The sequence below is a fragment of the Cariama cristata genome, unplaced genomic scaffold, assembly GCF_000690535.1.
Source record: "Cariama cristata isolate BGI_N322 unplaced genomic scaffold, ASM69053v1 scaffold8516, whole genome shotgun sequence".
Classification (NCBI taxonomy): Eukaryota; Metazoa; Chordata; class Aves; order Cariamiformes; family Cariamidae; genus Cariama; species Cariama cristata.
Window position 1 is genome coordinate 2451 of NW_009622615.1, and position 27553 is coordinate 30003.

Genomic DNA, 27553 nt, shown 5'->3' on the forward strand with positions numbered 1-27553 from the left:
TATTGAGATGTTACGCTGATATGATTTATGTGCTTACACACACACAGAGAGTTAATTCACTTAATTTTCACAGTCAGGAAATAAACACCGTGAAAAGCTTTCCAAGCAACACAAACAGAACTATGAACTTTTCATAAAGTATTGACAGTTCTGTCCTCTTTCTCACATAATGTAAATTACTGATGATATCAATCTAGGCATTTCTTTGTTGAAATTTGCCCCATGTCCCATGCTAAGTTTCGAGGCTGCACTGTTCTTCCTACGTATAACAAACATTACACAATACAACACAGCACATGTAGAAGGAGAGAAAAGGTTACAAAGTGTGGTACTTTGTACAAATGCATTCGTCCAAAGGCCAACATTGCAACAGATAAAGGGAGTGGAACTTTGGCTGCGATCTTCAAGAGTTTACTGTAAGAATATAAAGAAAAAAAATGCCATTTTTGTAGCCATACATGCAGAAGGTATGCAAATACCATATTTCACTTTGTTTTGAAAAATAATTTCTAGATTTCAAGGATTTGCTAGTTTTTGAAACAGAACAAATAGGTGTAATGGGCAATAACAACTGATGCATAAGCAAGAGCAATTATTCAAAAAGGCTAATAAAGTGTCATTTAAAAATATTCTTATATTACTTTAGAAATAAGTTCTCTGTAACAAAGAAAGATTCAATGTTTTAGATCATTTGAGTTAACAGGTACTGGTCAAGAGGATAAACTACACTGGTTATTATTCATTCCTAATTTTGTATCTGAACAAGAAATGCTCTGCCTGTCAGCAAAACCAAGTGCTCAAAACTTCTTAATCCAGTAGAAAGCATGTTACATTTGCACAAGTGTGCCCATAAGGGGGAATTACAAGAACGCAACTACAGTGGTTTAGAGTTCACTTTTCCTTGTAACTTTCTGACAATAATTGCTAAATGTATTAGGATTCTGTAACATTTGGAATGAATTGTGAATGAAAAAGTCATAATTAAAGAAGTCTTTATGCAACTATTTAGATAGGAAATACTTCGTTTAAGTCCATGTGGTAAATACCAGTGATTTCCTCCACTTTGCTGAACTACAGGTAATTTGCATGCATTTTACCCAGTCTAAGATTTAATCATACAAGTTTATGAATCTCTATGTAGGCTGAACAATTACATGTCTGTGCAGCATAAATTTAGTTTTACCACACAAATGGAAGTAGTAAGAAAGAAGCATGAAAACAAAAACTGAGGATTAGGCTACAGTACCTTGATTTCACTTCAGAAGTACTTGAGTTCATGAGAATTTCTAAAATGCATACAAGGATAATAGCTGTAAATCTACATGGATCAGGATCGAGTCTAACATTGTACCTGCAAAAAATCATTTAAAAAGCACGTTACTTCTAAACTAGGCTACCAGATAAAATCCAAGGTGGGAACAAGCATGTACTGATAACAACAAACATACATGAAATGTATATGGCATCACAGCCCGACTTTAAATCCTTTCCGAATCATTACTTCCTTCAGCATATCACTGATTCACTTAACACCTACTTATACTATAAAATAAACCAGATTGCATAGAAAAAACAATTATAATTAACAGAAGTCTTTGATACTGAAAGGTAGCTAATAAAGTAGAGTCAAACATTTGCAATTTTTACTATCTTCAAAGGTTCATATTCTTTTCTTCCATTTTATTGGCAATTTAAGAAGTTACCTGAGATTTTTTAACCAATAAATTAAAGATGGCAAGTTGAGCAGCACAATCCATGTGAATAGACTGAGAATTGTAACATGCATCTTAAGACTGTTAACAGCTTCAGCAATTGTTGTACTGTTGGAAAGAGATGGTGTTGGTTTTGAGGTACTGTCCATCGAACTCTGGTTTTTGACTGTGTGTATACTGGAGTTCCGTGAAGTTTCTTTTGAGCAGTCTGAATCCTGAAAATAAAAGACAAAAGTCATAAAAACATGCACAGGCTTGCAAGAACTCATGCTGGGGGAGGAAGAGGGAAAAAGTGTTGCAACAGTATCATACCAGTTCTGATTTAAGAAGAAAATTTAAAATTTATCTCTCAAAAAGCAATCAAAAGCAAAGTTCAATAGTTCAATATTAAAGCACCTAGATTTAACCAGAAGTTTCTCTTACACTAATAGTTTATATGTCTTTGGAAGAAAAGAATTGTGAGTGGAGATGCCCTGACACCAATGCAGTTATAAGACATGGAGTTCCTGGAAGGAGGAAGAACAGAATAAAAGGATTAATAAAGCATGCAGATGAAAATCACAGATGATCATTCATGGAAAAAGATACAGGAGGTAATGCAACTGGGAGTAAAACATGAGCTGTAGGAATAAATAACAAAGATCAACTGTGTGTTGGCAGATGCTAACTTCCAGTGACAGAAAAAAAAACCCACAAATGAAACAAAGCCTCAAAAAATTATATGGAGATGAAAGAAGAGATAGAGAGGATTTAAATCTAAACAAACAAACAAAAAACCACTCAAAGAAATTCAAAGAAAACTGTCAAGAACTTTTTCGGGCAGACTGCTTTTTTAACTATCTTTGCAAAAAAGAACAGGTAGTTATTCTATGCTTGTATCCATACATGCTCATATCTTCAATCCTGTACCCTAAAGTAACTGAAAAAACAAAGTTTACAATGCATGAAATTTAATGCTTCTTCACTCCTTTTTAAACAGCTCCCAATTTACTGGGGTCTCAGTCTATATCCATCTAATAAATCATTATTGCCATCTCCTGATTAAAACAACCCCCAAACTACCTATCTGGAAAAAAGGTATTTACCTGTAGTAGACTATTATCTAGAAATTAAATTTATTTCTTTAGATAAAGCATGCATGACCAAATACCAGATAAAAACTATTGTTCTGTATGTATTCAGAGACTACATTTTCTTCTTAAATGAACTTCAGACAAGTTCACGCTGTAGTGATCTTGAACAGTGAATGCAATAGTCATATGTGATGGAACAGGCTACTCATGCCCTGGCTTTTCTTTCACATCATGCAGGCAGTAAGTAAACTACAGCCATCCAGTCATCACAGCACAACCTAATACTACCAAGGCAAGACAATAACAATTCATAATGCATAGGTTTGCCAAACAATTTTTGTTCACAATTTTGCCCAGAAGCAGGAAACAGACTTACCCCATTAAGCATGTTTTGTTCTGCTCTTACATTCACATGTAGTTTTATAACCTGTAAGACAGTTGAGCTTTTTTAAGTAATGTTTCTTCACACAAAAGCTGTAGTATACAAGGAAAAAAAAAATTGGGCTAATTATTGTTTGACCCTTTTTATAGCTAGATGACTCTAGGGCCTCAGCGGAGCTGCAATGCAAGAACTCCTTCTGCCTTTATTATCAGTAGCATCCAAAGTGCGCTCTCAAGGATTTCGAAGCACAGAGAGAAAACATGCTGCTCTGCTTTCTCCCCTTCCACTGTGCTTGACAGAGAATACAGAGTGAAAAATCTGCATATTCCTCACCTCCTCCTGCTAATTCAGTTCTACTTCACTTTCTGCAGAAACCCATAAACAGGCCACGTAGGAGAAGTCCCATATCAGAGATTTACTGCAGAAGGGGGAGTAAGTCAGCGTGGGAATGTCCTTCACAGGATAACATCATGTCACAGGGAGTTCAATTACAGATAGACCTGTTCCTCAGGCTGTGCTGTCAGCTGCCACTTACCTACTTCAGACCACCTGTAAGCTGCTCTGCTTTGTGCCCCTACTCCCAGATGCATACACCAGTGCTTCCCTAGTAGCTAAGTATCGTAGCTGATTTAGCAGCTATACACCATAGGGTGAATCAGGTAAGTTAGATGCTCTGATGCAAGAAAGACCATGGAAACTGAACAGCAGGGACTAAATATGGATCTTTGTGGCACTAGCCAAGGGATCAGATTAGACACACAGTAAGACTATCCTAATTCTACAATATATCCACCCTCCTTCCTTTTACTCCATACAGATTTGTGAAAAGTCTTTAAAGACAAAAAGTATTTGACAGAACATTCCTAGATCCCCCTTTGTTAAAGTTTCTCTTCAAGGGAATTATTAAGTCTTTGATTTTATAACATTACCTAAGTTAAAAGTCACAATTATATGCATTATTGTAGTGGGGATATGGGAGTGTACATTTCTTTGGAAAAAGCATTATGAAAAGAACAAAATAATTCTAAAGATTACAACATTGTGAGAGTTTGATAAGTTAAAAAAAAAACCCTATTTTAAGTATGCGAATAATAACATTGCTTGTAAGTATGAAAAATGGTAATCTGTATTTTTCCCCTATTTTAAGTATGCGAATAACAACATTGCTTCTAAGTATGAAAAATGGTAATCTGTATTTTTGCTTTTAATTCAAAGCATCCAAAATTTTGAATTCAGTCATGAATTCAAAATGTTTAGCCTTTGAATACCTTAAACAAGTACTGAAGATACATAATGAATACAGCAAATGCACCGCAAGTGGTCCAGCTAACCAAAGCAAGGGATAACACCCCACAGAGTCCTCTGGGTGTAATCAACTTGTTATCTTCTTGAAGTACAGTAGGTCTAAAAAATAAAGACAAAATTGCTGTTATACTCTTGTAACAACATCAAAACTACAAAAGATCAAAGAATAATTCTGTTTTGTGAATGACTGAAAAGAATAAATTGCTCCTGAATATTGATTAAACACTGGAAAAATAAAGTTAGACAAATGTGAACATATATGCCAACTGCTATGTAAACTACTTTGCAAAAACAAAAAAGAAACCCAAAACCCCTTTCTTATCAAATGAACAAACAAAACAATCTTACACCTTCCAGAATGTACGTAATGTATAGTTTTTCCTTCATTTGGGGAACATAAAGGATACATTGGTGAACATAAAGCATTAGATAATGCTTACTGTAGATCTGCATCAGGCACTAAGTTCTTCTGATACTCAAAAGAACGAGTATCTTAATATTACTGCACAGCTGCATCATGAAAGTGACTCCTACTACAAACGTTAATGCACTGCAGTGTTCAATGATAGTACAGCAGCATATAAAAATAAGTCTCCAAGAGATTAGTTCTGTGACAAACATGCTTTCCAGACAGGAATTTCTGCTTGCTCAGCCTCAGAGACACAGAAAAGCTTATTTTAAGTTTCTGGATTCCAGCTGGTAAGACTAAGACACAAGTATGAATTCGAAACCACAAAGATGAGCTGAGAAGGTGTGACAATGAAGGGAACGGGGTGAGGAGGAAGTGCCATAGAACTATGAAAAAGTCTGTACTTCTTGGATACTCATAGAACATTCCAGTATTAAAATACACACTGAAAACAGGAAAAGCATTATTTAGAAAATACAATTTTAAAATGCCTTGCAACAAATATTGAAAATAACTACAAAAAGGCGGCTAGCTGACATGAACAAAGAAATCCACAGCAGCTAGTGACAAATTCTTTGCTGCTGGCCATATCAGATCATTTCAGAACACTGAGCAAAAGTCAAGTGAATACTATCTACTTTAGAGAGATTTGTAGAATCCCCCCCCCTCTCCCCAAGAAATTTAGGACTAGACGAAAACCCATATAAGGCACTAGAATTTCAAAATGAACCAGCTGACTTATAGGCAGGCACACAAAATCTTATTTTCCTGCCTATGCCCAAGATGTTCTCAGGGTTTGCAGGAAATAAAAAGCTTTAATGCAAAGAGTATGAATTCAGATAAAACCCTTAAAAATGTAGTAAGAGTAGCTGCAAAACTTAGAATTTTATCAGTTCATCACTGAAGTTTCTGAGCATCCACCATAATTTATAAACAAGATGGCTGAGAAGAAATAGCTGACACAACATCTATTATTTGGTAGAGTAAGACCAGAAGCAGTAGCGATGAGAAAAGGAAGAGTTCATTTAGCAGACATTTTCGGAGTAAAGAGCACCCCAACCAACTTTCCGGAGACAGAGAGTTGGTTCAAACCTAGCTGAGGACTGTTATCAGAGTGAGAACAGTCAAACCATTAAAATAGCTAAGCATGTTACCCAATTTACTAATTTACTCTTTCAAAATCTTTTTACCTTCCTTGCTTTTTTTAAACTCCCTTTCATATTTGAATACTCATCTCTACAAGCAAAAACATTCCAGTGTTCTTACATCTATAAAATGAATCAGTCTTGTCAGGTGAAATTAACATCCAAGAAGTTTTTGTTTTACAAACCCGTTTGCATTCTTTAATGCGGTTTATCCAATATGAACAATGAGGAATGGATTGCAATGCTTATAGTCCCTTTCTAAATATATACATTTATTTTTTGAGCTGCTAAAAAGGTAATAGTTCAGTTGCTTTCTTTTCCCCAACAAGCTTTCCTCAAAAACAAACTGAAAACCTTCATAACAGCTGGTAAAGAAAACAAGAAAGCCATTTAAGTTCCCTTTTGGAGATGTGGAAAAAGGAATATGAGGCAATCCTCATACTTCATTAGTACTTAACACTGACAAACCCAGATGGCTAAAACCATCTATGAACTATATTGCAGAATTTAATCTGCCCAAGCATTCACACTGAAGCAAACAGAAAAAATTGACAGGGTCACAGTCATCTAAAACAGCATCATTATGCAGCACAATGTTGTTTTACCTAATCAGAGTTAACCATAACGAAGAGAAGAGTCGCAGAGATGTAGAGAAAAATACTCCACTCCAGTAGGCAATGCCTGTCCCAAAAAGAAATAGAATCAGGGACACAAGGGGGAACCATGCATCCTGACTACTCAGTACAGCTGTATCCACCTCTGGTAGTGACAGTGATTCCCATATCTCTCTAAACCAGTTAAACCTGCCAAAAACATGAAAGCAGTATTACTTATCACTTCCAATTGCCATTACAGTAAGATATATATCAACTATTCTGCCTACTACAGTCTTTCAAACAAAGTTACAGTCAGGTGTTTACAATGACGACAGATAAAATATTCCTCCCTACCAATAATTTTACTAAAACTTCTGTTTTGGAAACTGCTTTAAATAAATAAATAAGTTATGCAAACTCACCCCTGCAGAAACACAACAATGCTTATTAGAGGTTCTACTTTGTAGGGTTTAGCTGTCCTAACTAGTTCAAGGGAAAATTCTGAACACTGGCCTAGAATCAAGAACAGAAAGTATATATCATTATTATTTTGTCATAAACTTTAACAAAGAAGATCCACACAAAAAGTCAACTCAGATAAAGGTTTGAAAGTTTGCTTTAAAGCAAGATAACCATGTCTTATAACAGTACTGTAAGTCAGCATACTTCATCAAAGTCCTTATTCACTGGATCACTCATATTCAGGTAATATGTCACAAGGGCTTCTAGAGAGAAGACAGTTTGTTACAAACACACCTCAATTTAAATAAAAATGCCTTTTGTCCGAAGACATTTCTAAAAATTAGTCTGCAAATTTCATCTGCATGCAAGAAATAAAATGTTTTGTTCATATCAACGATATATTTTAAACTTCTACATGTATTTTTAAGTAGACATCTATTAATTCTAAAACATTGCACAACACCAATCATTTGCAAAGAATGGACTGCAGAGTGAAATAAGGAAATACTCTGCTACAACACAACCCTGGAGAACTACCAACAGAAAGTGAAACTGAAGAGCATAAATCCAAGTACTCGCATAAGTTCAATGATACTTAGCTTAAAAAAAAAAAAAAAAATCACAACAGCTAGCCAGCCTTTCAACAGTAAATTGGATGAGTAATTTCTCTAAAAACACTTGTGACAGAAAAAAAAAATTTTTCTGCAAAGCTACCTGTTGATATCAATGTGCTCAGTTGTCCTCCATAAGTAAGAAGAATATTAGAAACAACATAGACAGGAAGAGCACCAGCATGGAACCTTACTATCTGAAAGACAAGGATAGAAGGATAACTTTTAATTTTTATATATATAAAAATACATTTAAAAAATACATACAAAAATATTATCATGAAGCCAGCATGATAATGTGATTAGAAAAATCTTTCTTAAAAGATTCAAACAGTTTCTCATTTTAATGCATAAGTATTTGATAACCACCATTAACAATTAATGTTATATATGGAAAATACTCAGATCTCTCATAAACAGCTAATCAAACATGTTTTGATAAATGACCAAATTATAAATGAATACTTTTTTCCCAGTCAAGACAAATATTAAAAGAATACAGTAGCATGTTAATGGTGTTTCCGTAAAATAAAATAAAAAATGAGAAGTAAAAGGCCACTTTCCAAGCAAAACCTGCATATAGTTATATATGTTTTGGGGCAAAGAATTTTTTGAAGCAACTTCATATGTGTTTTAATTGTCTTCCACTGTCCCAAGTCATGATTAATATACAAATAGCACATAAATTCTTCTAAAATGATAATAAAATGAAAAATCCTTGATATAAATGCATACATTCAAATAGAGAAACTTGCCAATAATATTCCAGCACTACGCTTAGATGCTTGCAAATTAATTACTTTATAGAATCAGAGAACTGCAGATGGCTAGTCTATTTTTACTGATACCGATGTCGAAATGTATTCCTCATTGCTAACCAAAGAAAATTTGTTGAAAAGGAGCATGTGGGTCTACTTAGACTTTTTTCCTAACTTTTAGTTGATGCCCAACATATTTTAAAGTTTTAACACTACTGACTCATCAGGCAAGAAACTGAAAGTGACCTACACTGTCATGACTTTACAGATACTCACCTAACCACAAAGTCAAATGCTTAACATTTACATTAGCTCTTTAAAGCTAGAGTGCTTTTCTATTCCTCTAAAAATGGAGGCCTGACATTTATCCAGATGAGATGCCTTGCCAAGTGACACAGTTTTAAATGATCACTGAATAGTGTTCCTCTCGGCATCAAGAATGAACTTGAAGTTCCATAGTAGGGAAGGGAGGAAGGGAAAACTTCCATAAATGCTACTGACATAAAAAACAATCTAGTACTACAAGGTTTTCTTACTTGCCCAAGAATCTGTAAAAATGATGTCTTCAGAATTACCTTGATTAAAAAAGAACAAATATTTTATTATTTTATACAATGGTAAGCATAAGTACAAAATACTTTTATTTTTAAGAAGCCAACTTAAGTACTAGAATAGAGCAATCCCATAACTAAAATGTACAACAGCTTACTACTGACGTTTTAAAAACAAATGCTTTAAAGTTTTTCTTAGAAACGAGAGCCTAACTTTCAGTATTACTCCAGTTGTTGCAAAATACTTGTAACATGCACTACATTTAGAAAAAGGCCAAACAATCCACCTTTAGATTTGCCTAGTATTTATTTTGATTAACTGGCTACATGTTTTAAAAGACTGAATTATGCAAAAGTTATACAGCAATGCAAACTAGCTATAAAATAAATTTGTATTACTCACTTCATACTGACAGTCTGAGGAAGAGTAAATATTTAACTCTGGTACCCTGCTGTCATTTCGGGGCCGAGCAATATGCAGTTTTGCGGAAAACTCAGTAAAAGATGGAACTCTGAAACAGCAACTTCATTGGTAACTGTCCTTATAATCAAAATAAGCCAAACATAACTTAGTCTTCAACAAGTGCACATAAAGCAGATCCAGTACACCAAGTGTCAGCACAAGTTATGAGAAAAATGGTTAAATGAACTTGTTTATTCTATCACAAGGAACTACATAACATTCTCGATCGACTGTCTTCTGAACTATCAAGGGGCGCAGTACTAATGAAAACATACAAGTTTAGCATTAGCGTACGCACTACCTCACAGAACACGTAAATATGCTGAGTGACAAGAACATGAAGGACAGATTCTCAAGAATACATTCCAGTTTCCTGCAAGCATCATGTTGTTAGAAAATACAGGAAAAAAAAAAATGGGAAGGTATTCTCCAGACCTCTAAAATAAACATGTAAGACATTTTTCCAACCATTTAAAATAAAGTCAGGTTGTTCAACTGCGATTTATGCGCGACACATTTCAAGCCATATAATTTGATTTTGTCAGGACTATGCTGCTGAAGCAACTCAGGGCTGCTGTGTGATCAACACTCAGGGTTACAAGAAGAAGCCACCATCCAAAGCAGCCTCTATTTCCCACTCATGGGGGCATCAAAGATTACGCTGAGAATTTCAGACCAGCAAATCTGACTTCCTTTTGGAGAAAATTAGTGAGAACTATTAAACAAACAATTAGTAGTAATTCTTATTTTAAGGAAAAGTCAAAACAACTTTGTCAACAAGGGCAAGAGGTAAATGAGGAAAAGATGCAGAAGCCAAACACTTAAGACTGGCAAGTTGTCTCATATCAGAAATTTTACCACAACAGGACATGTAAACCTTCCTCAAAAACATATCAAGAAGCAAACTGCAATTGCTGAAGTCCTTACTTTGCTACAATTATTGAGTCTTCATGTGACCAGGGTACATGGAGTCTGTAAACACTAGGTTTTCTTTCTGAAATGGAAGAGAATTAAAAAAATATTAAATTAAGAACAAGATGTGACAACTGTCTCCAAAATGTAAAATGCAAGTAAAACAAAAGTGGCATATAGATCACTATAGAGAATCACTGGGCTTGCAGTTACATTGCAATTGACATTGCAATGCAGATCAGTGCAGTTAACATTCAACAAAAATGGCATTTTTTAACACATGCTGTTACAGAACAAGACAGCGAGACAGCAATGTTTAAAGGCAGAACAGTTACGAGAAAACTTCTGGTTTTCAATACAAAGCTGTAAACTCAAGCTAATAAATCCATCACTTTTTTTTTTTGAAACAAAGTCCTTTAGCATCCCATTCTGTTTAAGATCATGTAGCTCAACATTCAAATTTGCATCCTATAATCAGCAAATAAAAATCCTAGTCAAATGTGCTATTCTTGAGAAACACTTTTAACATAATGCAGAATCCTGCTGAAAGTTCAACTTCCCTTTGCCGGGAAGTAAGGAAAACCAACGTATGAGGACTAATTCCACAATTTCTTTGAGCTATCCTGCTTAACAAAAAGTGGAAAATGAGAGATATTAGCAGAGACATTTGAGCAGATTCTAACAGTACTGCCTAAATCCCATTGCATGAGAGGACCTCTGCTTCCACCAGCTTAAGTCTTGAGAATTTTCAACAAGTTTTGTTTTATAAATTTATACTTTAGAAGACTTGTGTTTACCTTTGAGTGACTGGCAGTGGCTCTCTATATAAATTTTGAAAGCTTGATATATCTAGAACATTAAAAAAAATTAAAAAAATCACATTCTCCAAACAGTGGTTACATTAGCTTAAAAAATTAAGTAGCATTCTCACTTGGTTAAATTGCTGGAGCTGTACATTGTAAAGTAAGCCAGTCGAATTTAATAGAATTTTGCTTGAAGAAAGCCCTGTAAAGGATGTATTATTTTCACATATTAGATAAAATTATTTGAGGACTCACTACATCTTCAGATTTTTTTTTTCCAGAAGACTTATATACCTCTATATCTGTTAGTCAAAACCCCCACATTTCTTATTTCTTTGTCTGTTACTAACAACAGCAGTATTAACACTTGTAAAAACACCCCCCCTAAAACCTCCCTGACCATTGGAATTTTTTGGCAAATTTATTATCCAAATGTTAGTAATATTAGTTTTTCATTTTTTTTCCAAAATAATATGCTATACTTACCAAGTGAAAAAAGATGTGTTACAGGAAGCTGTACTGTTCTGGAATCCTCTTTGAAGAATTCACAGTCCAAAGTATACTGCAATTCAGGATATTAAATACAGATCTAAACCGAGCACAAGACTGTAAAGCCTTTGCACTTGCCAAATTTTAGTGACAGGCTCAGGCAGAGTACAGGACACAAACACTGAAAAGTCCCCTCTCCACACGCCACTGATAGGGTCTGGCAGGTAGTTCATTCCTGTACACAACAGTATAAGTTTGGGTAGCTTAAGCATAACATCCAGGTTACTCTGGCTCTCACTCATTTGCAACAGCCTTCAAAAGGCTATTCAAATAGCTGAGAATGACTAGAATCCAGTTCACATCCCTCCTTCTCAGCTACATCGTTTTTTGGGAGGGTGTTGCAAAGGAGACTGACTTGTCCAAACTCTGGATACAGTTTCCTAAGCAAAAAGAACATTTAGTTTGTCTCCTGAAGTTTAACCTTGCAAAAGTAAAGCCAAGTATCCAGTAGGTATGAGTTGTACCATCTCTAGTAGCTATTTAGTTCACCTGAAAATTATTTTCCATCCCATTGTAAGTCCAGTATTTTTTTACTTTTTAACAGCAATTTCCAAGATTTAACACTGTATTGCAACTTAGCAGGTTACATTTCACAAGTGATGTCTCTTCTATCTTTGCTTATCCAGAATATTGTATATTACTAATTTAACTACAAGGTGTCCCTGTCACAACTATCTGAAGATGCACTCATAGAGAAGCATTACAGTCACTTCAGCTGTGAATAATTTATGGGATCATGGATTATTATATCACAGATGCAGAGACTGTAGTTGTGTTGCAGAAAGGGCTGTGAGATCTACTTAGACTTTAAATTCAAGTTCAGTGTTCTGGCGTTTTCAGAACTAGAAAGGCCTGCCAGACCCACCTGGGTAATGGACAACGTCTGCTTAGATTCACTGCAAGTGTTCCTCTTACTGGGATCCTAAGAGGCCTTGATGCAAAGATATCCAACTTATCTGTGAGATTCAGAACTATCAAATTCTGCACAACTCAGTCTACCACATTATTTGTGGTCTCAGAGATTGCAGATATATCTGTATCAAGCTCCCTAGAGTCCGTATATCGTGTCTTCAATTATGTACAGCATTCTCTGCTACCCTGGATAAGAAAACTGACTGTTCAAAAAGATAAATATTCAGGAATGCAATCAGAATATTAAGAAAAGCAAGGAAGAAGAATGTTAGAACCTCCAACAAGAACGCTAAGAACTGGTTTGAGAACTATTGCTCTGTCTGTTTCAGGTACTATTTATGCCTCGCATTTGGTATTTTATCAAATGAAAATGTTTCTGAGCTTACAGAAAGTAAGGAAGTTAACTTCAAACCACACTGCAGTGTAAGCTTATGGCTTCTCAGAGTAACTTAGCACATATTTAATATACTTCCTTTTCATTCCATCACAGCATCTGACAGCTGTGAACACACTAAGCAAGCAATTTCTGCACTTTTTTAATTTTATTTTTTTTTACCTTATTGCCAGCTGTGGGTGGTACCTGAATGACAATGTGGGACAATGAAGGATAGTCCTGAAGTTTCAGTATTACAACCTTAAAAAAAAAAAAAGAAAAAGAAAAAGCCATTACTGAACATACCCGTTAACTTGCCCCTTGCCAGTTCCCAGATGTCTACCTCTTGTACCCCCTCCTCTAGAATACAACTGCATGTTCCACTGCTGCAAGCAGAACAGATCCTTCTCCCATGGCATGCAACTACCCCACCAAGCACCTCTCCCTCCTACAAGTTACATACAATACTTACCTTGGTGGTTGGAAGTAACTCAGCTCTCCAGGATAAATCAGTAGCTTCCAGGCTGTAAAAATTCATGCATGTTAAAAGATGAATATATTCATTATGCAGGCACTATGTTATGACACTGGATTAACATTCCAGCTTTTGTCCCTCTCTATATGTATTCACATGATTTTAAATTGAGAACAAGTTTGGGTCTACTGCAGTTAGCTACCACAGTAATTTATCAAAACTATACTCATTTCAGATACTGCAAATCTTGTTTTTTGCAAAAACAAGTTAAGCAAAGCTCTTTGTCCTACACACAACATTCAGCAGTTATTAGCCATGCAACTTCAGACACACAGTGAAGACTCTTAATGAACTAAAATAGCACTGGCATTGAATTAACACACAGTTTTATTAGCATCTTTTAAAGATCAAAAGTACCAATTTCTCCTATGGGAACATGCCATATAAACATACCATATACAACAAAAATTTTGTTAGCTGCCACAGAGCTTGCAGCACTTCCAAAATTGCGCGTACTTATATGAACTGCAACACATTCATTCAGTCATTTTAAGTTACGATTTTTAGAATACCAGGATCCTTCTGTTTCTCTAAATAGTGTTATGTGACCTCAGGAAACACAGTCCACAACAAAAACACTATTATTACATGAGGTTTTAGGTAGCAGTCCTGAACTAGGCTAACCTGCACTTGATGCTGATCAAAGGTTATATAAAAGGAGTAATAGCCAACTACTTCTTGGATTAGGAAAACGCAATTATGACATCTGGCTATCAGCTAGAGGCAAGACTCAGCTGGTGGCTGTACACCTCAGCACAGATCCCAGAACAGGTAAATACTATCCTAGCTCAATTCCACCTGAAAGCTTTCCCCTAACCTGAAGGGAAGATTGAATTTACTTCAAGCTTACTTCGCAACTGTAAGTCAAACCAGTGTTTTAAATTCATTTTGTAATGATTGTAATGACCTGATTAAAGTAATCACTAAATCGCCCACATTTCTAAATATTTTTCATATGACAATAGCAATTTTGGAATAAGAAAAAAAAAAGAGATGCTTCAATCCACTCTTCTAAAGGCTTTGAGTGACATTTGATGTCTTCTGTCATAGGATTCTAATGAGATGCTACAAAACACACAACTTAGGAATCCAACACAGCGTGTAGTGTCCACAAGAGAGCAACAGGAACAACTTTTCACTGCTATGAAGGTCAAAAATATAGCTTAAATAAGAAAAAGTTCACCTATTTTATTCTGCATTCATGCTGTAATTTTGAGAAAATCTCTTCTTTCCTGTTTTCTTGGTGATACAGAAAGCATGAATTATTCACAGTAAAAATTTTACTTTTCTTCCCAATCCTTTCCTAAGGAGGAAGGTATTTTATGTTTTAAATTCAAATGTAGTCTCACAAGATGCATTTGAATAAAGAATAGAAACTGTTTATACTCACCACATCGAAGAATTACTGTTCATACAGCCATAAATCCAGCTACTTGTGTCCTGTAAAGTCAATACCATAATATAGTACATTACCTATGTGTGAATGTATTTATCAATATATTAAAAATAGCAGTTCTTTACTCCAAACAATGCAGGAGTTAATGCTGATAATCTTCTCCAAATTTTCTATATGCTAACTGTTTCAGGACACCAGATGTCAGCAACTGTTCTAAAAACCCTCTGATAGCAGAACCTTGGTGCAATTAACTTACTAAAAAGAGCAACAAACTTCCATCTTCACCTCACTCCTTTTCTATTAAGCGTGTCTGCAGCAGCTATCACTATAGTGACCAAACTCTCATAAGGAAACATCTCAAGGTACTATCCTAAGTAGTCAAGGAATACTTTAGATTTTTAATGTTCTACTCCTGCCCTCCTCAAGAACTTAAGTGTTCTGAAGCAATAACACCATGATGCAAGTATCTCAGACATTATTCCATACCTCCTCCTCTTCAAGCAGTACTAGTCCTGTCTTTGAGATACTATAACAAAGGCAAAAGTTACCCTATTAAAGCACAACTAAGATCACAACAAATGTGTAAATATTGAAGGTGCTACCGGGAAATACAATAAGAAAAGCACTGAGAATATACACTCTTTTTTCATAATGGTGGTATGAACCTCTTCTTTGGTAGGGGGAGAAGTGGCAACAGGGACAGGCAGGATGGAATATGAAAGCATCTCCGTTTTCTTGCCACTAATCTAAAATGTTCATGTAATTCTGAAAAGCATATTTATCCATCTCTAGTTTGCCAAGAGATTACATTCATTCCTTTCAAAAAATATTTTAAAAAAATATTTCAAAACCATTTTGGCTGCATTTTTGTGTCTTGAGCTAAAAATATAGGAAATGCACATTATTGCCTCTCCTCTCAATAGAGGAGACAACTGAGAAGCTGCTTCCCATTAGCTTCCACTGCTTAGTGGAAGACCTCTGTAGCCTTTCAGGCTCACTTAAATTTTTTTTTGTGGGAAAGGAAACCTATAAACAGCTTTCCCAAATTAGAAGTACATCTGAATCCCGGCAGAAGTAAAAATGACTTCTTCATTCAAAACCATCAAGCTACACCTGCACTAAATTAAAGGAGAAAGCAATCTGGGGCCAATCATAAGAGCATCAAAAATAAGACATCTGAGGTTCAGGTGGCACTGAAGTTTTCAGACCTTGAACACTAAGTGTGACATGCTAGAACAGGAAGTACATTCATGTCAGTAATTTCAACAAGTGTTTATTAAACTGTCTTAAAACTGCAGCAAATCTAAATTAAAATAATATAGCTTTATAAACAAACTCCAGACATTAAAGTAGTATTTTCTCACCAACATACTGTTTTCACAGTAAACATGACTGCATGATTTTCTGTGGCTTGCAAGAGGAAATGTGAAATATTTTCCATCAGAATCCTTAAAAGAAAAAAAATTGCTCATTAGTAAAAAAATAAACATAAAAACACAATGAGGAAAAAAACGTTACTTACATTGTAAGCTGAATAAGTCCATTTTGAGGCTTTGACTGTAATCCACACGAAAGCTCCTAAAAATAAATATGTTTTTATATGCCACACTGCAGGAACTATTCTTATCTCCAAAATCTTATCTTTTACTTATCACCAAGGTCTTATCTGTAAATGGCCATAAACTTGACGAGCTTTAATCAACACTGAGGATTGCCACCTCTTAGAATTATGTGCAACAGTTATCATCAGTTACACAGGAAACAGCAAAACCCTAGGACATCTTAAGTGTAAAAGAAAAACTATGGATCTTGAAACAAAGCTCTCAAGGCAACAAAACAAGTAAGAAACTGAATGATGCTAATGTAATTACAGGGTAAGTGACTGATTAGAGCTGAGGCAACATTAGAAACAGCCCCAACCTTTGTTCCTGTCAGCTTTTTAAGAAAACTAATACAGAAACTCGTGATGGCAGTGATGAACTGAATAGAACATACAAGAAAATAGTAGCAGTTTAAAGATATGTCTGGAGAAAAAGAATAAGACAGAATAATGAAGAGATCAGAGCCACAAACAATGCAAACTGTCATGCAAGAAGGTTAATATCTTTATTCTGTGTAACTAGAGTAACATGTTCCTCACAGAAATTTATCTAAGTGTGAAGAGGTCATCAGAAACAGGAAGATGCAAACATGAAATCCAATTTAAACATATTCCTCCTTATTGCTAAAAACCGACCCAAAAAAAAGCAAACAAAAAAAAATCAGTTTCATAACCTCTTTGGGCACCCAGAGTTTGACCACCCTCCTGGTGAAGTACTTTTTCCTAATACCTAATTGGAATTTCTTTTGTTGAAACTGGACTGTACTGCCTATTGTGTTATCACTGTACACTTCTGAGAAAAGTCTGGCCTCGCCTTCTCTCCAATCTTTCATTAGGTAGTTGAAGACAGCAACAGGATGCCCCTTAGCATTCTCTTCAAGGTGAAAAAAAGCCCAGTTCACTCAGCCTCTCTCCCCCATGTCCTGTGCCCCAGGATCTAACCATCTTGGTGGTCCTCTGCTCCATACTCACTTCAGTACCTGTCAATACCTAAATGCCTTCTTACACCAGGGTGGCCAAAACTGGACACCAAAGTTCAAGTTACCTTGATACTTCTGCCAAAGTTTACATTAAGAAAATTCCCCCCAAAAAATGGTTTTCAGAACATGGTTGAGCCCACTTCAGCAAAGCTAGGAATACAACTGTGCCCTGCAAAAGTTCTGTTTAGTTCCTAAGACTCATGCAGTCAAAATTTCTCAGCTTTGATTACGCACTCTTAGCGGTTACAAGGAAACCATTAGTGTGCAGTGCATTTTACCCTGCCATGTCATTAAAAAAAGAAGTCACTGATGAAGTAGATCTGAATATTCAGGATTTCCATGAGAAGCACACAACTAACACAATGGCTCTACAACACTCATACTACCCCTCTTACAAGCATGGGATGTACGCGTAGATTAGACTGTACTTTTGACATCCAGCTATTCCCAATTTCTGTGATTGTCTACTAGACACCTTGGTGTAAAAATGACTTCTGCTCATCCCCCAGAATCTAAACCATATAAAAATGACAGAGTTTTGCTCCTACCCTTTTAATCTATCTAATGCTGAAACCACACAAAAGTTGATAGCTTAGCTCTATAACCCATGTATAATTTTAGCAATGTCTGAAGAAGGACAAAATTTTTCCAGAAGTTTGTTAGTGAGATTAACTATTAACCAAGGAGAATCATTGAATCCTGTTCAAAAGAAAATAGTTGCACACCTGTGAGTTCTGTAAAAATGTCAGGATTTTCCTCAAATATCTTTGCAGGGTGTCTCACAAAGTGGTGATTCAATACAGACATTCTCTTCTTTGGGTCTTCAGTTATCTACAAAAAGAGCACATTGCCGAATTTTATTTTACTAATTCGTGTAATCATTTAGAATCATTACATGATCAGAGTTAGCAATATAGTTTTGGAGATGAGACGCAAGGGAGATTGTTAGAATACATGATACACTGCTTCTATTCCAAATTCAATAATCTCAACAAATAAAGTGCCATCAATTGTCAATCACGGCAATACAGAAGTCTACACGTTATAAAGTGTAACTAAAAGTTTTAGTTTTACATCCTTGCCTACTCTTAACACAAGGAAACCATTCTATTAAACTCTCTTTATAGACACACATGCATTCTTCCTGAAACAACACATTTATATTTACTAGTCAGAGTTCAAAAATCCAGCTTATTACATCTCATCTTAATAAATTTCAAGCGTCCAAATAGCTGTAGAGCTACACTGGGATTTGCTTGTGTTTTGGGTTGGTTGGTTTGCGATTTATTTTTTTTTTCTTTTTCCAAATCAAATTTTCAGGACTAATTTTCATCTATTCAGCTTTCCAAAACTGCGGCCATTACAGCCGATTTCTGAAAAGCTGTACCCTCCAGCACACTGCCAGTCAACTCCAGAACTATACCCCCTTTATGTCTCTCTCAATCACATGTTGAAGTGAGTGCATCTAAGAAACTAGAGAAGTCTGCCCCAAACAGTCTCAAAAAGAAGACCTGCAAGCCTTCCTCTTCTATGTCTGGGGCTCTGGTCTTATGCATTTCCAACCTCTTGGACATTAATTCCAATTCTTATTTACTGCTGCATAACATTTCAGAACGAGAACAGAGTACAATGGGAGATTTCTCCAACAGTTTTCAAAAAGTGAGATGCAGGATACTTATTTAGAAAAGCAACAAATAATGGTAGCTGGAGATAAACAATTATGCTAGTATTTTACTTGCATTCTATTTTTGTAAGTGCTATTTGCAAAAGAACACCACAAATACGTACTGGTCACTATAATGACAACACATGGGGAAGTTCAGGAAGTATTATGTCTGAGTTAAATTATCACAGTTTTTCACCCTTTGTAATACTAGTCAGAGAAGGTGACTCAAACACACATTGAGAGGTCATATTCAAAGCTACACAGCTAGCAAAATTTGTTTATCCTGGTTCACAGTCAGACTAAACCTGCTACATTATGGAAGAAAAGTTCAGTCCACACCCCAGCTATAAAGCATCAAGCAATCAATAATAAGAACTGAGTCAACACCTAATTATTTCTGACATATTGGGCAAACAATGCAAAGTCACAGGATTTTTCAGTGACCGGTTCAAAAGAGTAATAATTTTCTCAGCATGACTTAGAATAATCAAAAAGGAGTTTTCTGTATAATAGGGTCATATTTGTCCTGATTAAGCATTCTGGGATGGAAGAAGAAAGTGCGATGGGGAAATATACAGGAGATCACATATACAAACCTGCTTTGTATTTTCATCTATGAGATCAAAAAAAGCTCTAACGGTAGCCAGGATCAATTCTTTGCACCTAGAAGACAGAACAAGTAAAATTAAATCTAGAAAGGAAATATCCAGGGGAATAAAAGTGGTCAGAAGAGGCATCATAACAATAACATGCTGAAGTTAAATTATTGTATAGTGTATACTGTATAATGTTACCACAGTAGAGAACAGAGTGATGTATGGACAGTCAATTAAACTTTGTTCTATTAGCTTACCACACTATGGAGAGATGGTCTGTTGAGGCCCAAGCTCTAGGCACAGCTGAGGTCTGTTTGGGGAAGGAAAAAAGTTAAGATTTTGTTAGTGTTCAACATTTTAAAATTCTAAGTAAGCCCTTCCCCTCCCTATTTAAACACATTTGCAGAGTTATTAGAAAGAATAGTGTTTATCTGAAGTTTCAGGGACAACAGAATGACTTCTTCATGCAAAAACCTTACAAGTGCTGTAAAACAGGACTTGTAAAACAAAATGATCGACCATAACCATAGTTATCTATGTTAGATAGCAGAGACTAAAGGTGAAAGGCAAATAACGGTGTGGAGGAAACTTACCAGAAATTTCTTCAAAGTCTGCTTCTATGACTAACCTTACTATTTTAACAAGTGATCCTGGCACACAAGAATAGAAGGATGCCAATGAAAGCTGCTGCTGAAAAATCAGGGGCATCCTCAACAGAAAGAAGCATCAGAACACCAAGCAGAAAGAAGTGGTCAGTTTGACGCTATTCATTTGTATAAGTGTATTGCATGTATTGCATTTTAGGGACTAATAATGTCAAAAGTGCCTCCCATAAATGGAGCTCATCATTCAAGTTGTACAACTTGAATGAAGTAAGCTATGAACTATTAATGCATTACAGTTGGGAACAAAAAGAACAAACCAAAGAATAACAACACAACCCCCAAAGCAAAACAAAAACCCTGAAACCCACAAACAACAACAAAAAACCCCCCACCAACCAAAAACCATGGGAAAAAAACAGTACCACTACATGAGATCTCATGCAAAATTCTGGTCACCAACACTCAAGAGAAATGAAAGTCGAGCAGACGCAGACAACAGTTACTATGACAAAGGGAATGCAGAGTTAATCTTCTTAGCCTAGCAGAATCAGAGCTGAGATTATTTATAGACAGCTTTCTGTACAATGGACAGGAGGTAAACACGAAGGGAATGACAACTATTACAGATAACATTTCAAGTTGATGTCAGAACAAATACATTTAAAAAACTGGCTTGCACAGTAAATGGAAGTCTGAAATTACAAATTTTCTCCCTAGTGGAGAATGTTTTCCAGCTTCGTACATATAGGGAACAGGTTGTTGGCAGAGGTTGGAATGACAAACCTAGCTACTTTATGATGTCTCCTGATTAATTTTGGAAGGAGATCGATGCCTGCAAAAGTAGAAGACTGGACTTGATGATCCAGTACATCCTTTCTATTCCTAAATTCTTTGAAAAACAATAAATACAAAAAGGAGGCTCCAGGCCAGAGCTCTCTTTTTACAATCAAACAAGCAGTCTACTTCTATACTGCACATCTGTCAGTCCCCATATACATCTCTTGCAAAAACGCAGGAAAATAAAACCTGAATTCTGAAAATGAAAAGGTGCAAGAAGGTGGTGAGCAGAAACAGTACCAAGTGGTAGATGATTTGAATCAACCCCAACACATACTCTTCCGGTGGACACTCATTTATACTACATCAACTATTTATGATTTTATAACCGTACACTATCTACTTTGTGTTTTCACACGTATTATTTTCATATTTAGTTATACTATGCTGCACATATAGACTATAATTAGACACTGATACATGCATTACATAAATAGCTATCTAACATAGCTCCATGCAAAATCAAAAAAATAGTTTGCTTTTTTACCACAACAGATAAGGCACTGTCATGTTGACTCAATCTTGGTAGAAAAGCCAGTCCTGAACGAACTTGGTAATCTCTGAATCCTCCCGCCACAGAAAGGGTAGTTAAATTTCTTAAATCTTGGGCCTTTAGAATCCAATGATTGTTTACAGCTGTATAAAAATCTATAAAATATATTAAAATCAATCACAATTTCCCCATATGTCTACTTGATATACAAAAAAAGCTATAGAAGCATTTAACTCATTTAACTGAAAGTTTCTGTAAGCACCCCTAGAAGCATTCAAGCTCCGATTATCACTTTTGATTCATATAAGGAAGGAAAATTATTGTTTTAAGCCCAAGGAAGTAGCAATTGGGAAAGACAGATACACTTACACTTTCTATATCAGCCAAGCACATATATTGTTAAAGCAGCTTTATTTGATTTTATATAAAGATTTATTTGAAGGACAGCCACAGTCCAGAAACACTCAGCAAGGAAGAAGCGTTGTATTCCAATCAGTTTAGGAGGGATAATTAATACAAGCACAATAAATCAAATTCAGCAGCTAAAGATAATCCATTCCTCTCGAGTGCCACAGACAATAATGAAAATAAATGTCTATTCCCTTTCCTTCGCCAATTCCCTCAATATCTACATGTAGCACCACCATTATCACTGAGCACATATTTCATCAGTATAGTTTAGTCAAATCTAGCTTTTCAAGAAGTGTAATGCATAATGATTATACTTAATTTTTTATGCCACAGTTACTTAGGTAAGCAGAAAATACAATTTATCTTTTGTGTAAATATATTATATAAAATATATAATTACACCTATATTTAATACTCTTACCCCCCCAATCTTTGGGCATGACAAACAAATTTAGCAACTTCTACAGAAATACCACTATTTAGGCAATTCATTTGATAAAGAGAGCCAGTACAGAGGTCAAGTTTTACAAAAAGAAAGAAAAAACATCATTCACTGGAGATCTTACAAATTTAGTAATATGCTCTGCAGTTTACTAAAATAACAAATTATTGAGAGCTCCAGGCCCTTCACAGAAGTTCAAATCCACATAATCCATTTTATATGACACTTTACTTTCTCTTAGTATCCTAGTGCTCTCAAACAACTACCTGAGTAACAAAGGAACAGATTAATTACAGTAAACAAAACAGCACATTTTGCTGTTGATTTGCAAGAATCTCAGCTATTAATGCTTCAGAGGATCAATAAAGAAATACAATGTAATTAGATAACCTACAATACTTACCAGTAAGATATTTGTCTAAAGGCATTACAGGTGCAACATGAGGTGTGGCTTGTGTAATGAGGAGGTTTATAAGTTCAGGCTTAAAATTCTTCAGAGTAAGCAATGCTCTTGCCACAAGACCACCCATGGAATGACCTACTATTGCAACACTAGTCGGTGCAAATTCTCGATCCTTAAGCAAAGAGTAAACACATGAAAAATAGATTTGACGTTGCACTATAGTATCAGTTGTACATTATTTTTCACCCAAAATTAACTTATGTACTCTCAAGGATAACATTAATTAGTATCAACTTGACAAGTTTACAAAATGAATATAAATTTAGTTGCTATCTCAAAAAAATGTGCTTAACATGAAGTTTACAGCTCAGATGGAAATATTATATAGCCTGTGTAAGCATAAGAAATTTAAGTTTATTTTAATTTCCCAGACTCTTAGGGACACAGGATATCAAGGAAGATTTCCTAGGGAAAACTGGATGTAAGGTGATGCTATATTAACATTTTAATAAGCTAGGGAAAGTTTGTTTCTACTACAAAAAAGCACACATTAAGCATGGAAGTGTTTATTTAGAAACACAATATAGAACCTAACCAAAGCTCTGGGATTGTCAAAAGCATTAAAAAAAAAATCTATTAAAGAGAAGCAATTCTCTATTGTGCTATTATCACATTCAATTATCTACACACATTATAAAGTCTCCCTCCCTTATTCATCATTCTTCATTTTTCCAGCAGAAAAGGCAGCCCAGAATTCCATTCCCCCATGCAAGTACATCATTCAGCATATGTCACTACTTACCCTGTACAACTTAAGAATTACTTTTATGCATTCATGCACAAACTTCGTCTGTCGTTGCAGACTACCACCATACAATGCAACCAACTCCTCATTAAAATTGACACTGAAGAAATTAAAATGATACTTGAAGTCAACATCTTCTGCTTTTCTAAGTGCAATGGAGCCAAGAGAACGTACTAGGAAAAGAAACCACATCAATTGGAACAGTTTAGCAGTCACTGCTTAGCACTGTCATTAGTAGATAAACACATAAATATATAATCTATTATAATTCCATTGTTCATCTCAAATCATTTATAAAAGTAAAAAAGGATGAAAAAGACATTCAAAAGCAAATAATCTCTTTCCTAATATGCACACTTGTTTTACAAAAACAGATTTGAAGAAATAAATATAGAAAAAGTATCAGCCAGTCACTATCAGAACTGAATCATAAAATGAGAAAAGAAATAAATATTTCCTATTTTTAGAAGAATCCCTCTGATAAAAAAATATTAGTAAACATATCATAACAAGAGCTTACAGAAGAATGTGGACAAGAGCAAACCTGATTAAACGAAAAGAAAGTTTGGAATGAGTTACCAGGAGCTGCACGCTATACTTATGGCAGTTAACCATGTGACCTAGCTTACAGCTGACTACAGAGATATTTTATGTCACAACCAAATTTATACAAGATCAAGGATTATGTTCATATGAGGGCTGCTTTTCTCATCTCATTTGCACCTTCTTACCACCACCAGGGCAAGAAGGCGAAACGAGCATTCTTGACTTCAACTCTAGAGGCATTGCCACTGCTAGGCTTTCCTAAAATTCCTTTGAAGACTACCAACTCTAGGACAAGATTCCCAAATACCAGCAAGATATGTATGGGGGATTGGAAAAACAAACCCTAAAGGATGCTTTTCTGCCTAAAGCCTTGAGATAGAAAATGTTCTATTTACAAGGTCTTGCTTCTGACCCGTCTTCTCCATTTAACCCTGGCTGCTATTTAATACAACCTTCTGAGTGCAGAATTGTCCCTGAGTTTCCATGGAGACATGGCAGGATGGGAACAGTAATGGCTGCAAATAAAAAAGCATGGCAGGGAAAGAAGAAAATAAAAGAGAAAGTCCCAAAAGCAAATATATAAAATAACTAATAGTCGCCAGAAAGGTTGGCCCAAATTTGGCACACAGAAGCAAGATTCTTCTAGAGTGCAACAGTTTCAGAGATCTGCAGCCTGCAGAATCTTCCTTCTGGGAAAAGTTTGCTATAGAAATCAACATATCAAACAAATTTCAGTGAAGCTCATGAAATAGGAAAATAATATTTATGAAGTACCATATGCTCAAACACTCAAACAGATATTATCAGCATGATGAAAATTATAAATCTAATTTGTAGTCAATGATTTCACCAATTCTACCTAAAGCTAATAAGCAACAAGAACACCTCCAAAATTGTTTGAAAAGACCTAAAAAGTATTTAAAAGACCAAGTAGCTTAATCACAACTTTACATGTTAAAAATCTTTACATCATGGTAAAAGGAACAAGAATATTGCCAAAGATCACAAGGCAAGCATGTGACCGATTCATAAATAGAACTCAGGATCTCAGTTCTGCCAATCTCAGGTTTATTCCCAACAATTAAACCAGACCACCATCTCTTACTCAAAGTCTGAATTTTGTACATTTTAAAAGGTTTGGTTTAGTGCCCATGAAAGATGATTAATTAACATGTTTCAAAAATGCCTGAAAGGACGTTGTAGCAAGGTGGGTGTCAGTCTCTTCTCCCAAGCAACAAGCAACAGGACGAGATGAAATGGCCTCAGATTGTGCCAACGGAGGTTTAAATTTGCCGCTGGGAAAAATTTCTTCACCGAAAGGGTCATCAAGCATTGGAACAGGCTGCCCAGGGAAGTGATGGAGTCACCATCCTTGGAGGTATTTAAAAGACGTGTAGATTTGGCACTTATGGACGTGGTTTAGTGGTGAACTTGGCCGTGTTAGGTTAACAGTTGGACTTGATGATCTTAAACTTTCTTTTCCAACCTAAACGATTCTATGACCCTATGAAAATAACAAGCCCAGCAAAGGCAGCAGCAGCGCTTCTGTCTTTATTACTCAGCAAATATGAATATTTTAAACAAGTAAGAAAATAACAATAGCAACACCTTCTCTGCTCATCTAGGTATCAGAATGAAAGTGTGTTATACCACAATAAATTCTGAACAAAATATGAATTTTCATAAATTCCATAATAAAAAAACTATTCTGAGCCACTGATTAAGGCAGAACAATTTATTTTAACGAAGATTTTGAAAAATGCACATGACTTACTGCCAGTCTCCCTAAATCAATCTCTCAAAGAATAAATATTTAAATATTTACTGATCTTAAGTAGCACATTATATCCACAGCATGTAGTACTTCTACTCACCTAGTTTAAGTTTTTCTTTGATATTTCCTTTTGATTCCTAACATGCCCTGAAAGTACCATTCTATTTCCTGCATAGTGATGTACTGCCATGTTTTCAGAGACAGCATTCACAGATTTGCAATACTTTATGCACAATTACAAAAGTCCATATGGCATCTCTCATAATCATTATGTTTGTAATCTTGTTTGGATGTTATTGTGCCTGCAAATCTGTATGGGTTTTCTTAAAATACGAGTTGTACAATATTTTACTTTGTTATAAGCTAAGTGAGTATGTCCTCAAAGAAAATAATGTTGTAAAGATTCTCTGAAATCAGATAATTTAATCATCAAGTTTAGTGTAAATATAAGGAAAAATTATCACAGTAAGACATTCAGGGTTTAGACTGTGGTAGTTTTCCCCATACATACACATCAGTTTTGCTAACATGATAAGTATGTTACTGTTTCAAAGCACATTTTAGAGAATAAAAATAATGGTCTGACAAACCCAGCCTGGAAGAAATACCAGATACTGGAATAAACACTTAAACACAATACTTCATGTTCGTCAAACTACTAACTTCGGTATTTACAATGAAAAATAAAGACACTTTAAAACTATTACTTCTTTTCATTTGGGGCCTAGAAGCATAAGAGGGAATAACCTGGAAAATAAAAGCAGGCTATGTGTAAAGTGGGAAGATGATGCTAAGGGAAAAACACCACTACGTAAAGACGTAGGAAATAACGAAGCTACAGGGCAAGCCACAAGATGATGCTTATTTCTATGGCACGTAATTACTTCACATCACAGATGGTAGCTTGTTCAGTTTCTTCTAATCAAATTCAGGTCTTGTTTTATTTGGCGTAACTGCACTATACCTTGTTCAAATCAAAACCAACTAGATGTTTGCCATCAAAAATACAGCAAGGGTGCAGTGTTGCCATAGTATGGCATAAACTGTACTGTTTCTGACTTTCAAAAGTTAGTCTCACTCCAGAAAATTATTATAGCTCAACTGTTCAACCAATTTCAAACAAAAATAACATATTTTGACTGCTTGAAATTAACCATGGACTAACAAGGATATCTATATCATAATACGATCAATCATTATGATTCTCATTTCAAACAGAAATCTTCTTGCCACTAACTAATGCATAAATATGAGGGCTCTTTGTAACATACCTATAACTTAGCTAAACTCTTACCTTGTTTATAACTGCCAGCGTTCCCAGGAAGAAAGAGAACTGGAATTCCAGTTAATAGGAGATTTTTGTTTTCTTTGGCGTAGTTCCCTTCCCCGTAGAGATAGAGCTCATATGCTGGGTATCGTCTGGCTGTTTTCTTGGGTAATTTTATTTT

General features: G+C 35.4%; 1 protein-coding gene across 1 annotated transcript; it reads right to left on the bottom strand.

Annotated features, from left to right (window-relative positions):
• Positions 1 to 286: 286 nt before the first annotated feature.
• Positions 287 to 27553, bottom strand: PGAP1 (post-GPI attachment to proteins 1; the record flags this gene model as incomplete). The annotated part of the gene is made up of 25 exons (XM_009702391.1): positions 287 to 414; positions 1247 to 1351; positions 1704 to 1966; positions 4436 to 4571; positions 6632 to 6829; positions 7045 to 7135; positions 7799 to 7892; positions 8990 to 9028; positions 9408 to 9516; positions 10395 to 10461; positions 11177 to 11228; positions 11311 to 11384; positions 11669 to 11744; positions 13200 to 13277; positions 13489 to 13540; positions 14942 to 14991; positions 16312 to 16395; positions 16470 to 16525; positions 18253 to 18358; positions 19790 to 19856; positions 20047 to 20099; positions 21719 to 21879; positions 22981 to 23152; positions 23783 to 23958; positions 27400 to 27553. Coding segments are annotated over 25 exons (2641 nt in total), but the record flags the coding sequence as incomplete, so codon positions are not given.